The sequence below is a fragment of the Mus caroli genome, chromosome 12 (genome assembly GCF_900094665.2).
Source record: "Mus caroli chromosome 12, CAROLI_EIJ_v1.1, whole genome shotgun sequence".
NCBI lineage: Eukaryota > Metazoa > Chordata > Mammalia > Rodentia > Muridae > Mus > Mus caroli.
In genome coordinates, this window is record NC_034581.1 from 93,544,021 (window position 1) to 93,560,615 (window position 16,595).

The window sequence follows — 16,595 nt, forward strand, 5'->3', positions numbered from 1 at the left end:
ACCTTGGGGTAAAAAGTTCAGGAGTGCTCCGGGAACTATCTCTGGATGGGAGGGGTAAGAGAACTCTGAGCTGAAGAGTTCATGGAGAGTTCAGGTGTCCAGTAATTAACTCTTTCAAGATCACAAAGTCCTTTGTCAGTGAGCAGAGCCCCATGAGGCTTGAATTGGTGGCTCCTGTTTGGGCCACTGGAGGAATCTAACTACTGTTGGGAGAATAACAATTATGCAGCCTTGGCACTGTGTTTTGGCTTCTTTTTCCGTTAGCTGCTTGCTTCTCCTTGTCAAACACTGTCTGGCCAGGCGGCGGTGGCGCACGCCTTTAATCCCAGCACTTGGGAGGCGGAGGCAGGCAGATTTCTGAGTTCAAGGCCAGCCTGGTCTACAGAGTGAGTTCCAGGTCAGCCACGGCTACACAGAGAAACCCTGCCTCGAAAAACAAAAACCAGAAAAAACCAAAACAAACAAACAAACAACAACAACAAAAACACTGTCTGCACTTGCCAGTTGTTGGTCTTTCCCACTCAGCGCTGTATGGATCCTGCCCTGTAGCTATTATGAACTTGCTTTAGTTTTTTACTTCTTGAAGTTCTAGTCAGGAACCCGGGTGCTGGTGCATAGCTGGATGAACATCTCGCCTCTCATCTGAGCCTTAGTTACTCCTCAGCCTGCCTTGTCATCTCTAGAGCTTAGGAAAATTTAAATCCCCAGTAAGCTGGCAAGAAAGTGCTCTTGGGTCACTGAAACTTTTGTAGGACTGTGTTGGTCACTTCGTTCTCATTGCCGGTACCAAGTACTAACCAGGAGCAACTAAGCGGGACAATGGTTTATTTTGGTCCATGGTTCAGAGGAAGGCAGTCCACCATGGCAGAGAAGATGTGATGGCAGGGTTATTTAATCTGTGGCACTAAAGAATCAGAGAAAGGAGAATGTCAGGGCTCAGCTGGCTCTCTCCTTTGCCTCTGTATTTAGTCTTGGACCCCATCCCAAATGGCTTGTTGGCAAATGCCTTACACACTCACTCAGCCATCTCATGGGCTTTGTAGTGACTTCTTTAAACAAGTTATTGAGAGACCTTTTTTTTTGATATTCTGAATAAGATTAAGGAGAATTTTCTGACAACAGAAAGTAGCATTTTTCTGTGTATATTATGTTTTATGAACCTCTGAGGGCACTTCTGGAAGATTACAGCTACTCCCTGCAGGTCTGGGGACATGGCTAGAGTACTCCCCATGCAAGCATGAAGACCTGCATTCGAATCCTCATGCAGTAAAGGCTTGCTGAGGCAGTATATGTGGGTAACCCCAGCACTAGGTCGTGGGCAGAGACAGGGCTTGTTAACCAGCCACGCTAGCTGACTTGCAAACTCTAGGTTGAGTGAGAGACCTTGTCTCGAAAAGTCGATGAAGAGCCATTAAGGAAGATATTCAGAGTTGACCTTTCTCCTCCTGCCATGTGCACTGGCAAAATGAGCCACACCCATGCATATGCTACACATGTGCACACATACATTTACTATTTGGATTTTTATTGAATAATACTCATTAAGACTTTTGTCTTCAGAAATTGCATGTCTTAAAAATGTTTACAACTTTCTTAACGCTCTCCAGGAACCAGCTCCCGATTTGCCAGTGTCTCAGGTAAAAAGTTAGCTGCAAACTATGGCTTAGAGAGTAGCTTAGTTGCTGTCGCTTATTTGCTACTGAAGACTGAAAAATGTGCTGCATATCCGCTCATAGTATTAGAAACTTAGCTGCATCTACCAGCTGTTCTGTTCTTTATTGTGTAAATAAACTTTCATATCCCTAAAGCTTTTATCTACATGACCAGCCTTGTAGAACTAGTGTGAACTGCTTACTGAGGCTTGGGGCTTCAGTAACGGTTGCCAAGATTGGCTAGGATGGGGAGAAGAAGAAACAGCATATCATAGCAGTATCAGACTTTAGAGGGAGCTGGGCTGTCAGCAGAGCCACAAGTACCTGCAAAACTGTGCTGGACAGCAGCAGTGTTTGACTACATTGGTCCCACATTGCTCGCTTTCTAACTGACTTGGGCTCCATCAGGGAAGACAAAGCTGTCTCAGTGAAGAAGGAAGGAAGGAAGGAAGGAAGGAAGAGTGGACAGATTGCCGTAACTAGTTGGTTAGCAATGACACAGAGAGTGGCCAACTAGGTAAGAAACAAGAGACTGAGTCAGACGGAAGCCCTGGAACAGAGGAGATTTGGTTTAGGAACTAGCTGTAGAGGATAATAACTAACCAGAGAAGTTTTTAGTCCAGAAGGTTCCTATTGAGTCTGGAGAAAGATGAGGTACAGACAGTAGCAAGTCAGAAAGCTTAGATATTGCTATGCACATTTGCCCTGCTAAATGAGATACAGTGCTAGCAGTAGTATGTAAATGAGTCCTAATAGTCCAGCCATGAAGACATTGTGGAGTAATCTATTGATGAGATTAATACCCTTGTGATGTGGTCATCTCTCAGTAGTGCCACTAGCTGGAGAGAAGACTTCTTCTATACACAAACATTTGGAGATAGCTCATAACCAAACTCTAAAAAGGCCTCACAATAACAACATAATATATTGTGCCTAGAATTTCATTTTACAGGCAGACTGTCAAGTGACACTATCAGTTTTTGATAGTTTTGTGATAACCAAAACTATATCAGAAAGATTATTCTCTTGGTTGACTTACTATATTAATCAAAAACTATTTCTCACATGCCTTCACCTGTTGGCCTTGCATTACTTATTCTTATTACATTAAGAAGAGAATAGTACAGACACATTTTTTTCCCAGCTAGTTGAGTGAAATTGGGTTCACCTTATAAAAGGTTGAACACATAAGTCAGCACTTTCTTGATGTCAGCTGACAGGCCTGTGCCTGGAGAACAGTGCTTTAGAGATTTATCTCAGCAGAGGAATAGACTAGGTGGCCCCTGGTAGGTTGGCTGTGCTCCAGTGGATGGACTCGTGCAGCATGGACGAGGAAAAGAGAAGAGAACATAAAGTCAGGAGGGGAGGGTCTGAGAGAAAGTGACTATGGCCAACATGAGTCATTTGAAGTTGTCTAAGAATCGCAGGGAAATAAACCAGCATGGTGACCTCTCACTTAGATGGGGAGAAACTGGTTATAGAATTTGTAATACAGATATAGTCATGGATATAAGCAACTTTAAAAAAAAAAGCTGGACATAGCATATAAAATAAATTTGTAGTTTTATTCAGATTTAAGGGAAAATTAGAGATTACTGTGTGTGTGCTTGATCATGCTTCCTTTTTTTTTTTTAATATACAGAGGATTTTAGGACTATAAAACATATTCGGCTTATTTCCCAAAAAAAATTTTTTTTTTTAAGCCAAAGCCCCATCTGCTGTTTTCATTAAAATCTCAAGAACTGTTCACATTGCTAGGAGTGATTTTTTTGAACATACTCTGCTGTATAATCAAGCAGTGTTATGCGATTTTTCAAGGTCACTTTTTTGTTAGGACATAAAAAAAATCAGGAAGATTGATTTTTCTAAAAATTTAAATCCAATAATGGTTTGAGTTTGTGTTCTAGTTTGGTATCTGATGCTGAGATAAACACCATAACCAAAATGAACTTGGGGAGGACGGGGCTTATTTCATCTTACACTTTAAATTCACAGTTCATCATTGATGGGAACCAAGGCAGGAACTCAGGACAGGAACCTGCAGGCAGGATCTGGAGCAGAGGCCATGGAGGGATGCTACTCACTGGCTTGTTCTCTATGGTTTGCTCAATTGCTTTTTATACAGCCCAGGACCACCTGCCCAGGGAAGGCACTGCATATAGGGTGCTAGGTGCCCATATTAATTATTAATCAAGAAAATGCCTCCCCAGACATGCCCATAGGCCGATAATAATCACAGTTCACCCTTTATCAGCTTAAGAAGAGAATAAACACAAGCATATCAATGTCCAACCATAACCTGTCTTTCTTATCTATCCCAAAATCTCATGTTAATATCACAATATAAAACACAGCTTAACTTTAAAAATGCCACAGTACTTTAAAACTTTCAAAGTCTCTACAGTTTCTTTCAAAATTTCAAAGTCTATTGACTGTAACATACGGTTCCTTATTCTAAGACGGAGGAAGGAACCAGGATATGGTAACAAACAGATTAAAGTAAAAGCCAACTCCCAATGGTATAAATCACTCAGTGCCCATCACCCAGAATTCACTCATGATCTTCAGGGCTGCAGAGGTCTTCGGCAACCCCGCCTCTGTAGCTTTGCCACCACTAACTAGCACACACAGCTTTTCTTATAGGCTGCACACCACGGGCCTCCACTGCAGACTGAGGCTGCATCTTCACAAAGCCTCTCCTCGGGGAGACCCGCGTCCTGCCATACAGTGCCAATCTCATATTCTTTCTATAACCCCTTCAAGCCTTTAAAACCAGGACGATGTGTAAGGTTCCACGTTACCAAGTCTGGGATGCAGCCTTTGCCTTCCATGGACCACAGCGTCTGGGTCTCAGAAGATTTCATCTCCATGGTGCTGTTCTTCTCATATTAACCACAACTGATTTTTCAGCCTCAGATGACCAACATATATTGTCCCACTAACACGAGGTTTTCCATTCCACAGATTCGGAATCCAAATGTATCACACAAACAGCCCTGATAAGAATATTTGAACTGACTTAAACTTCACTTTAAATTTCCTGAGCCAGGCCTTCATTATCTGCATTTCATCCAGCATTATCGTCCAGCCTTCCGTAGAACGGCCTGCTAACCTCGGAGAACTCAATGGCTTTTCTGGTGCAAACTCACAAAAGCTTTCGTAGACCTACATGAAAAGCAATCTGAGGCATAAAATCAACACGGTCGGATCTTTTATAAAGACTGAATTCATAGAGAATAAAAAAGTCGATGTTCCTACCTGACTTCTGATGTACTTTATCTATTTACTGGGGGCAGGGAAGAATGATGGATTCGCTTCCCTACGTTTGATTAGCTCAGCATAGAAAATTTACATCCTCGTAACACTGAGAGGTTAGTAGGGAGCTAGATGGCTAGCAAAACAGAGTGGACAGTAAAATAGTAACAACTCAAAACTAGTTAAAATATCTTCATAGGTGTTTAATGGCTAAGTCTGTAAATGATACCTAGTATAAAAACCTGGCTTTTAAAAAGTTTGATTTAATATGAATATGGTGTGCATGCCTATAATTCCAGCACCCGGAAGGCTAAATCAGGGGGTCTAGAGTTCAAGGCCATCCTGGGCTACATAAACTGGGGGTGGGGGTTTGGGTAGGTCAGGGAGGGAAGCAGACTGGCTGAGAAAGATTTAAGTTATTCCAAATCACGACCCATAAACTTTATTGGCTCCTCGGTGTCAGAATGGAAATTCCTAAATCTCACTGGGCACATGTGCCCTCTGACTGGTCTCTTGGTCTAGACAAATTCTCCAGCATAGCAACAACTTATTGTGAGTTTCCAAACACATTGTGAGCCACTTTTTTTCTGGCCACAGAGCTGAAGCCTTCATTATTAGTATTACTATAATCACTGTTTCAAGACAACATTTTGTATTATGGGCTTGAACTTGCTGTGTAGTCACGGGGAACTCACAAGGGTTGGGTTTGTAGACATACACCACTGTCCTGGCCTGCCTTTCTGTTTCCCTCCTTCCCTCCTTCCTTCCTTATTTCTCTTCCCTTTTTTTCAACAGTTCTAACAAACCTATTTTTTTTTTTTTTTAGCACACACTGCTGTGCTTCGTGATTTAATCCATTAGATGATGGTGTGTTAGGATCCATGTTGTGATCTTGTTTCCTACCCAGAGCTAGCCTGAGGTCTTCAATAAACAGACCAACTGGATAAAGTTGGGTATTCGTCAGGACTTTGCAGACTTTCTTTGGCTCTCACCTTTTTCTGCTTTGGCTCCCTTGGCTTCATTCAGCCTTCTTTATACCCAGATTCCTGGCGTACGGAGCCTCTGTCCCTCCCCCAGACTTCCCTGTCTCCATTGCTTGTAGGCTGTAGAGTTAGGTCTACACTGCCACTTCCAGACCTGCATGCTTCTCAGATTGTGCAAGGGACACTGAGCCTCATCACTCTTGGCTTTTATTCTGGAAAAAAAGCAGAGAGGACAAGTTTTTCAGGAAAGCAATTTCATGTGTTTGACAGGAAAGTTAAATGTGTTCACCTTCACGATGCCCTCCTTGGGCTCCAGCAAAGCCAGTGATGACTTTGGATTAGATCCTTTAGTTACCTTTCCTTCTCCATTCTCTTCAGCAGGCTCTCTCCTGACCGTACCACAGAATTACAGGGCTGGAGTAGTGACTGGAACTCCAGAGAAATCTTAGCTATTGGATCTTAGCTTAAGTCAACCTACATTTCCTGAACTCCCAATTATGTATAAAAAAACTAAAGGTCTAGAAATTTCAGGAGCGCACAAGGCTGAAATGCTTGTGTACACATGCCAAGATGATCACAGTATTTGTCAAATATGGTCAGTGTAGAAGATCAGAAGCATACAGGGAAGACGGTAAGGAAGTCGAGAGGATGTCGGAGGGTTGGAGACCTGGGAGGACTTCCTTGACATCAGGGTCCTGAAGCAGACTGCAGAGTATACTAACAAGCAGGTCTGGGCTTGGTCAACTGTGGAAGATCCCTACTGTTATTTGACCGAATCTTGTTTTTCCGTGCGTTTTTAGGCGGCGTGGATTTTGAAAGCGCGGGCGCTGACAGAGATGGTGTACCTAGATGAGATTGATGTGGATCAGGAAGGAATTGCTGAAATGATTCTGGATGAAAACGCTATTGCTCAGGTCCCACGTAAGTCAGCGAAAGGAGACATAGACCGTGAAAGACGAATATGTGTGCACATACCTTTTATAATTTTTATAAGCACATATGAGACTGCCTTAGAGTCCAAGTCAGGGTCATGATATGAGTAGTATCAGAGAATGGCCATAATATATGGTGGCTTGCTGGTAATTTATTAGTTGTTAAGATCTTCTTTTCCTTGTTGGCTTGCTAAAATATATAAACTCTAGACATAACCTTTTGCTTGGAGATATCTGTATGAAAAATAATTAACTTTTGGGTCTAGATCCATTGATTTAAACTCTTAAGGTGTGCTAGTTTTGAATCTTAGTGCATGCTCTGCTAATAGAATGACCTGTTAGCTGGGCGTGGTGGCGCACGCCTTTAATCCCAGCACTCGGGAGGCAGAGGCAGGCGGATTTCTGAGTTCGAGGCCAGCCTGGTCTACAAAGTGAGTGNAAAAAAAAAAAAAAAAAGAATGACCTGTTAATTCCTTGAGCCTCCAGTAAATGGCTTGTACTACACTAAACGTGCCTTATAGACTCCTTGTGAAGAAGCTAGCACACATCCCGTTATATGTGCTCACTTGCTGGATCACAGTCAAGAATGGAGTCATGTTAGAACTCCAAGTGCTTGTGAGAAAACACCAAGGAAACAGGACAAGAGTCTGCTGACCTCAGTTTCTTCAAACACAGCATTGTTGTTTGAATGTGTTTTCACGCTCCTCCCAGGGATAGCGCATAGGAGTGAGTCTGCGTCCGCTGACGTTATTTATATGCCTCTAAGGAGAAACACGTGTGGCTTATCCTTGTGGTTGAACATCTTACTCATGTGATTCTTCTTATCCTGAGTATAAACTGTCTGATGCTCTGAATAAAGTTGGCTAGTGCGTGGGACTTTAGTCTCCCCACGCTCCCAGGTTCCGGCCACAAAGTAGAGCAGTAAAATCTCACTGAAGCTGAGTCTCAGTCACATTTCCTCAATGCGTTTCCTATTAGTGATGTCTTCTTTCCCAGGCCAGCACAAGTCTGAAAATTAGATCACTAAGAGTTTCTAAAGATTCATAAGTAATACATAAATTGATTATCATCCCATCTTGTAGGCCCTGGCACATCTTTGAAGCTCCCTGGCACTAACCAAACAGGAGGACCGACTCAAGCTGTCAGGTCTGTATTGTAGTTTCATTCCTGTTTTCAAATCCTGACCAGACCATATCCTTAATTGATCTTGTTTGTGTTATAACAACTGTTGATCTCCACAGGCCAATCACTCAAGCTGGAAGACCCATAACAGGTTTCCTTCGGCCCAGCACACAGAGTGGAAGACCAGGTACAATGGAACAGGCCATCAGAACACCCAGAACTGCCTACACAGCACGACCTATCACTAGCTCATCTGGAAGATTCGTCAGACTGGGGACTGTAAGTTCTGTCAACTTTCCCAGAACCTCGTATTACCCAAGTAACTTTATGCTTCTCTAGTATTGTAGTAGAAAATTAGATGGAAATTTTGAAGTAATTCTGTTGCTTTATAATTTCTATAATCCATTATAATCTTCATGCATACGAAACTCTATGTTCCAAGACAAGGTTTTCAGTTTCTTGTTCTTTCTTTTCTCTCTCAGGCTTCCATGCTTACAAGTCCCGATGGACCATTTATAAATTTATCTAGACTGAATTTAACAAAATATTCCCAGAAACCTAAGTTGGCAAAGGTATGTGCTTCAAAAGATTCTAAGTTATGAAGTAATGATACAAGAAATGATAGATGTCAAAACAGTGTTAGTGTCACATGTAAAGAGATTTCAGTTAGTGTAACATGTAACAATTCTTTTTGTCTTGAATTAAGTACAGTTGACCAGAAGTAAGTACATACATATTTATTATAGGCAATCTTTCCCCCTGGATAACAATAATAATTGTACCACACAGAACGCAGAGAGGCAGTATCATCTTTGTAGAACGAAGCTTGACACTGTCTGCATGTGTATATGTTTGTTTTTCAGCTTGGACTGTTTCTAGAAAAATCATTTTCAATTCTTGTGTGATTTAAGGACTGTCAAAAAGATGGAAAATATATGTATGCATAGTTAGTAATTAAGTAGGCTCTCAGTATTACTCAACCAGACAGCAGCCAACATAGCAACTACCTTAAACATTCTCATCACTCAGCATATTCCCTTAAATTAAAGAGGAAATTAGGGGCTGAGAGAGCAGGTGGATAAAGAAGCAGAGCCAAGGAGAGTGGAAAGAAGAAAAGGAAACTAGAGAAATTAGAAAAATGTAATGGAAGCCGTTCAGGTCTTTTCCAATATGAAGAACTAGGGCGTGGGAGGCCTTAGGAGACACTGCTCAGTTGGCAAAGTGCTTGCTTCACAAGGACAGCGGTCTGAGTTTGCTCGCAGGGATAACATAAAAATGCTGACTATGGACCAGTCAGACGGCTCAGTGGGAACAGCTGCATGCCAGCAACATTGATGACCTGGACTCAGTTCCCTGGACCCACATGGTAGAAGGAGAGAAATGACTTCCCTAGGTTATCCTCTGACCTTTTCATTTGTGCTGTGACATTCATGTGTATGTATGTATACATGCATGCGTTTGTGCACACATAAGTAAACAAACAAACAGATAAATAATGTTTTTTTTTTAAAAAAACTGGGTATGGTGGTATGGTGGTTAGTTTTAATTATCAGCTAGGCAAAATTTAGAATCTCATAGAAGAGAGTCGTAATGAGGAATTATTTAGATCAGGTTGACTGTGGTCATATCTTTATGGGTTTGCTTGACTTGTTCATTGATGTAGGAAGACCCAACCAGCCCATTATGGGCAGCACCATTCCTTAGGCATAGCATCCTCAACAGTCTTAAGAGAGGAGATATCTTGCTGAGAGCAAGCAAGGATCCATGTGTTTTATCTTTTTCTCCATTCTTGATTATGAATCCAATGTTTTTAGTTTGTGCCCCCACTTTCCTGCAATGATGCACTTAACCTTAAAATGTAAGTTAAATAAATGCCTTTCCTTCCTAACTTGCTTTTTGTCAGGATATATTGCCACATCCACAGAAATGCAACTAGGCTATGTGGCTGGTTGACCAGCACCTAACCAGTCAGTGAGCCCCAGGCCAGTGAGACTCTGTCCTAAAACACAGGGTGGGCTGGAGAGATGACACAGTGGCTAAGACTACTTGCTGCAAGCCACGAGGAGTGGAATTTAGATCCAGCACCGGCAGAATAAGCTAGGTGTCCCACTCACACACCTAACTGCCGTTCTGAGGTGCATGGGGACAGGAGGGTGGCCAGGGCTTGGTGGCTTCCATCTTAGTCAAGAAAAACATGAGCCCCAAGTTCAAGGAGAGGAGACTCTGTTCAGAGGAACTGACAGAGTGACAGTGCAGAACTCCCGATGCTTTCCTCTGGCCTCCATGTGCAAACAGGCCTTCCCTCCCCAACCCACCCTGTCCCACCCCTGCCGCCAGGCACGAACACACGCACAAATGTGTGCTTGATTAGCAGCAGCAGCTGATGTTGTTCTCTGACTGGCTTCCATGTATTTATACACAGCCCCTAAAAGAAAAATGAAATAAAACAAAACCACAAATCCCTTGGGGAAATAGCTTGGAATAAGTCACACAGGAAGGAGGAGATATAAAAGTGAATAAAACCAAACAAACAAAAAGACAGACAGACACCTGAGGGGATGGCTTGAAAAATTAATCTATAATCTGGGCGATGGTGGCACGTGCCAGCACTGGGGAGGCAGAGGCAGGCAGGCAAATTTCTGGGTTCAAGGCTAGCCTGGTCTACAAAGTGAGTTCTAGGACAGCCAGGGCTACACAGAGAAAAATTGTCTCGAAAAAAACCAAAGCCAAGCAACCAAACCAAAAAAAAAAACAAACAAAAAAACCACAAACCCGCAAAAAAACAACAAAAAAGCCAAACAAACTAACAAACAAACAAAAATTAAGCAGAAAATTCTACTTAATTATATTCCATGTCATTTCAAAAGGAATACCCAATTTCTCATGTGTCAAAATTAAGTAATAATCTTTACAATATAGAGTATGTAAACTTGGTGAAACATTGGTGACAATTATATTCAGGAAATAAGTAATTTATTCTGTCTTGTTCTAATAAAATGATATATATAACACGAAGAAAAAAAGTTCATCTCTTTGAACTTCCCAGTTTATTATGTGTACAAAAAGTGTCCATTATGAGTTGGAGAATTTTAAAATGGGTTATTATGACAAATGACAGTCACACTTGTTACTTACCAGTTTCTACCACTTTAGAATATCCTGGGCTTTTGAGTCAACTAAGTTTTGAGTTTTCATATAACAATAACTGTGCAGATAAAACTGAGTGCGCTTTGACATTTTCCCTTCCCAGGCTTTATTTGAATATATTTTCCACCATGAAAATGATGTTAAGATGGTAAGTGATGCATTCACGTTATTTCCTCTCATTGTTATTCTCTAGACTTCGGGGCTTCAGGTTTTGGAATGTTCTATTTTCTTTCCTTAAAAACAAATGGAATTATTAAAAATTGGAGGAACTGAAAGCTTCAGTTTCAGTGAAGACATTTGTATAAATATAGAAATTATAAGAATTATTATGCCTGGTTTATAGATTATGCGGCTCCTGTTAGAGGGTAAGATAACTGAGAATACCAAATGCCAGTTAAAATGCATTCTTTATGCTAATAGTATTACTGGTCCATCCTTCTTCAGACCGCAGCTTACCAGCATGCCTTTCTGCCTTCTTCTGCTCCTCTTGCCCCTGAAGGTTTTAAATACACAGAAGTAGAAAGAATAATATAAAGAGCCTCCGATACTCACCACCTAGCTTTACCAATAGTCGGTAACTTTCATGGTAACTTCTCAGTAATGAAGTTTAAGGTTATTTGCATGTGGCTTTCCAAATTTGTTTCAGTTTATATAAGCTCTATGTAAATGAGAATAAATCTCACAAAGTTGTTTAAGTCAAATGAAGTCAATCCTATACTTTTTTTTTTTTTTTTTTGGCTTCTCAAGATAGGCTTTTTCTGTATAGCCCTAGCTGTCCTGAAAGTTGCTCTGTAGACAGGACTTCAAACTCAGAGATCTCCCTGGCTCTGCCTCCAGAGTGCTGGGATGAAAGATGTGCACCACCACTGCTCAGTTCCCCCCATTCCCATTTTCTTATTAGTCCAGGAAAAACACATGCCAGGTATTCAGGAAAAAACTTTCCTCCGTTGTTTTCTTCTGTGTGCCAGGCACACTTCAGTGTCTGGGGAGAGCTAATGAAAACATGATACTGCACTCGCTTCTGGAAGCTGTCCATTGGCACGGGGGAAATAAAATTGATGGAAACGGTCCCTGGGTGCGGAGGTGCACATCCGTGACTACAGCACTCGAGAGGCCGAAGCAGGAGAGTCATGAGTTTGACACTATTCTTAGCTACAGAGTCAGGTTACAGGTGAAGGACAAAAACAAGAGTCTGTTGCCAAACTGAAGGTAGCCAAGGGAGTAGAGTCCATGCCTGCAGTGAGCAGGGTTTCATGGAGACGAGACAAAAGAAATGAAGAGACCCTGAACAGAGGATGGCATGAGTGCTGAGGAAGACTCATCTTTCAAAATGAGAGCACCAAAGAGACAGTGTAAAGAAGTGACTGAACTTGATGACAGACTTGGTATTGTGGACAAAGGAAGGAGACAGACGTCAAAGCTGCCATCCAAGCATGCCGAGAGGACCGTAGCTTTGCTTGCAGGCACAGGATGTGAGGGCAGCTCATCACTTTATAAAGCTGCATACTGACTCAAAGAGGTTTGTGTTCTAAGTAGCAGAAGGCTCTCTATGTGGAGACATCATTGCATGCTCTGAGGAGTAGGGTGTGTTTATGCATCTAAGAGCCTAGGCTGGGTATGGAGAAGAATGGCTCACCTGTGATGGAGAAGTCAGGTGTGTGATCGATCACACAGGGACCAGAGGAGCCTAAGGTCAGCCTGTCAAGAAACCATGTGTGTTTCTGTAAACAGAAGCCAGTAGTTTCACTTACTATACAGCTCATAGAGATTTTCTGTGGGACGATATATAATACTGCTTGAATCCTACTCCATTTACAGATGATGAGCAAATCTCTAATTACTAAATTGTCACAAAGCTGGTTTTAAAAGGTTTTGTTTTTGTACAAAACAGGATCTCATTGTATAGCCCAGACTGGCCTTAGACCCTCAGTCCTCCTGCCTCTGCGGCCTTAGATCCTCAGTCCTCCTGCATATGCTGCCTTAGACCCTCACTCCTCCTGCCTCTACTGCCAAGTCCTCGGGTTACAGGTGCAAGCCATCATGTCTGGCTTTATACCCTTGGGAATTTTTTTTTTTGTTTATTTGTTTTTGTTTGAAGATTAATTCATTTACTGAGCGTGCCAGCCACTGTGTCAGTCCTAAAATCCAGAGCAGAGGAAGGCAGGCCAACCCAAGTCTTAGCTCTTTATATTTATGTCAAGCAGATTACATTCACATTGGCCTAGAAATAGAAATTCAAAAGGGCCTCTCTTTCCTAATTACCTGTGTTATTTAATAGCAATGGATGTGTGGGTCTGTGCTACGCTTCCAAAATCAGAATCTCCAGAGGAGGCTGTGACTCGGCTGCTATTAAGAACCCCACAAGCAATGCCAGTATTCAATGGAGACTGGGAACTACTGCTATACAATATATTCTGAAATTATAGAAACATTAGAAAATGTTATTCAAATGTAGGAAATAGAGTTGAGGACCCTTGGCAACATTTGAAAGCTTGAGTTCCATGTAACAACCTCATCAGGGAAGGTAGTTCATTAGAAGAAGTTAGTGATTTAAGAGAAAAAAAAATTACAAAATGGCCTTTAAGTACATCTCGGGAACAGAAAATGATGCAAAATCTTACTGGGAACCAGAGTTTCTATTTATAAATTTAATAAGATTATGTTCATGAGTAATGTCTCAATATACTCAAAACAAGCAATGCTGAACAGGTAGGAAGACTTTGCAGTAGATCTTTTTGAGTCACTAAGTGACAACTGAGGAAGCTTGTTTGGAGACATTCTGTTACACATGGGGTTGCCTGGTAATTAGAGTTTGAATTAGAGCTAGGGAGATGGCTCAGTAAAGTGCTTGTCTTACAGGCATGAGACCCTGGGTTTAGTCCTCAGAACTCTCATGCAGTTGTTGGTCATGGTGGCACGCTCTTGTATCCCTGTGCTGGGGCAGTGGAGATGGGCAGATTACTGGGGGCTTGCTGTCAAGTCCAACCTAACATAGATACATGTATGCTCCCATATACGTATGAACATGCATATACATACTACATATATGCCAGAAAAAAGCTTTCTAAAAGTTCAGATAATCTTTTTTTTGATATGACAAACAATATTTAAAATCACCCTATAGGTATATTTTCCCCTTCTACTCACTATATAGGAATTGTATATAAGAACCAGACAATTTCTCACTTTTGTGTATGTTCATATGTATATGGGCACACATGCATGTATCTATGTGTGTGCTTACACATGGAAGCCTGCCATTGCTGTCAAGCATCTTTCTCAATCACAGTGTACCTTGGATTGAGGCAGACTCTCTCACTGAGCCTGGAGCTTGCCCTTCTAGCTAGTCTAGGGAACTAAGAGGGCTCCCTGTCTGTCTTAGTTAGGGTTTTACTGCTGTGAACAAACACCATGACCAAGGCAAGTCTTATAAAAAAACAACAACATTTAATTGGGGCTGGCTTACAGGTTCAGAGGTTCAGTCCATTATCATCAAGGTGGGAGCATGGCAGTATCCAGGGAGGCATGGTGCAGGAGGAGCTGAGAGTTCTATGTCTTCATCCAAAGGCTGCTAGTGGAAGACTGACTTCCAGGCACCTAGAGTGAGAATATTAAGCCCACACCCACAGTGACATACCCACTCCAACCAGGTCACACCTATTCCAACAAAGCCACACTTCCAAATGGTGCCACTCCCTGGTGCAAGAATATACAAACCATCACACTGTCTTTGCTCCCCACTCTGCTTCCCTGCCCTGTACACACACACACACACACACACACACACACACACACAGTGGATTCTGAGGATCTAAACTCCCAGTCCTCATGCTTGGTCAGAAGAGACTTACCCAGAGTCACCTCCCCAGCCCTTAGAGGGCTTCTTATGAACATAGAAATGACCCTGTGACAGACGGTTTGGAGGAAATAGCAGGAAGCAGGTGCAGTAGAGATGTATTTTCTTGTTGGTAAGAAATGTAAAAGAAAAGACTTTAGAATGTTTAGGGAGAGTGTTGTAAATTATTACAAGTCATAGATAACATTGCAAAGGGTGCAATTTACAAAATGGTATGATAACGGGAAGCAGATAGCAATCAACACATTTGCGTGACTTGTTTTTTGCTTTCAGCTCTCATAAAAGTCAGGAAATGTAGCTGTGTTTGACATGATTATTATAGATATAGTAGCAAAAATAATTGAAAAACAATATAAATGCTTAATACTAGAGAACAAATTTGATAAGTTATAACAAACGGCAGGATGGACTTTTTGTGTATCCATTAAAATAATAATTTCCAAAAATCATAAAAATTGCAAATGTTTGTTTTTATATAATGTTAAATCAAAAAGTACCCATTCATAATGGCAAATAAAAGTGTAGGTAAATACATGCACACATGTACTTAAGACTTTCTTGGATGTGTTTCTTGAGAATAGCTTTAAGACTCCTTCATCCCATGTGTCCTGTTGAGCGCTCACAGTCATCAGCCACTCAACTTGGCTCGCAGCACTGGTGGAGAGTAGGCCTCATTTCTATTGTTTTCTCAAGCTTTTCATACGTTTCCTGGTTGAATAGCAACGTTTGGTTTATATTAGCTATAAATTAAGTATCTCGGTAAAATCAGATGCTTGTAATTGGGCCCTCATTATATTCACTGCTTGTCGCTCTAGTATGGAACACTTAAGGCGGTAGCTTGTTTTGTTTTTACTCCCTGAAAAGTAAGAAGTTTCCTTTTCTGTTTGTACTCACAAGATGACAGGCTATATTCCTTAGACAAATAGTTGCCAAAGCTCTTGCATTGATCCTATGATTGACTGGAGGAATGCCAAGGACAGATGCCTGCACGTGTTCTCTGCCCACTAGCCCGCATGTGCTCTCTCTCTCTCTCTCTCTCTCTCTCTCTCTCTCTCACACACACACACACACACATGTGCACACATGTACGCATGGTACTCTGTGGATCAGACGCTAACATTAAAATGCCATTTTAGATTCTATCGCAAATGTTATTTTCCAAAAGGATTTAGATAATGAGCACAAACCGGGCATTTTTTTAAAAAAATAAACCTTTTATATATTTTGCAACTTTGACTGTAAAGCAAATGGAGGGGCGGTTCAGTTTTTATTTTTGTATTTTTTTACCCTCCTAATGAAACCAGACCTATTTTATATGCACTACTTTGGATGACCTTCCAATTTTTCAAAAGAAAGTATTTTGCATAAATACAGGGGACATTATACGTAAATATCAAGAACTGTGAAGCGGCATTTAAACGTTAAGAAAGTGAAATTGATCTTTGATGTGACAACTATATTTCTGTCTCTGTCCTCCTATTTGGGGAGCATTATTGACAAACCTAAAGTGACATGCGGGTCAGACATTTTTTCTTTCTGATAATAGGGAGAATGCTAGAGCAATTAAGAGTACTATGAAGTTGCATTTTCAATGTTAAGAATAAATAACATCACGCGGGGCGGTGGTGGCACACACCTTTAATCCCAG

General features: G+C 41.5%; 1 protein-coding gene across 2 annotated transcripts in view; it reads left to right on the forward strand.

Moving 5' to 3' along the window:
- Positions 1-16,595, forward strand: part of Ttc8 (tetratricopeptide repeat domain 8) — a 61,303-nt gene that overhangs the window by 13,678 nt on the left and 31,030 nt on the right. The window contains exons 2-7 of one of the 2 annotated variants that reach the window (XM_029484921.1): positions 1,608-1,637; positions 6,691-6,811; positions 7,905-7,968; positions 8,064-8,223; positions 8,427-8,516; positions 11,195-11,239. In XM_029484921.1, the coding sequence (XP_029340781.1) occupies positions 1,608-1,637; positions 6,691-6,811; positions 7,905-7,968; positions 8,064-8,223; positions 8,427-8,516; positions 11,195-11,239 (510 nt within the window). The remainder of the gene's footprint in view (positions 1-1,607; positions 1,638-6,690; positions 6,812-7,904; positions 7,969-8,063; positions 8,224-8,426; positions 8,517-11,194; positions 11,240-16,595) is intronic. The other variant, XM_021178803.2, reaches the window with a different exon arrangement.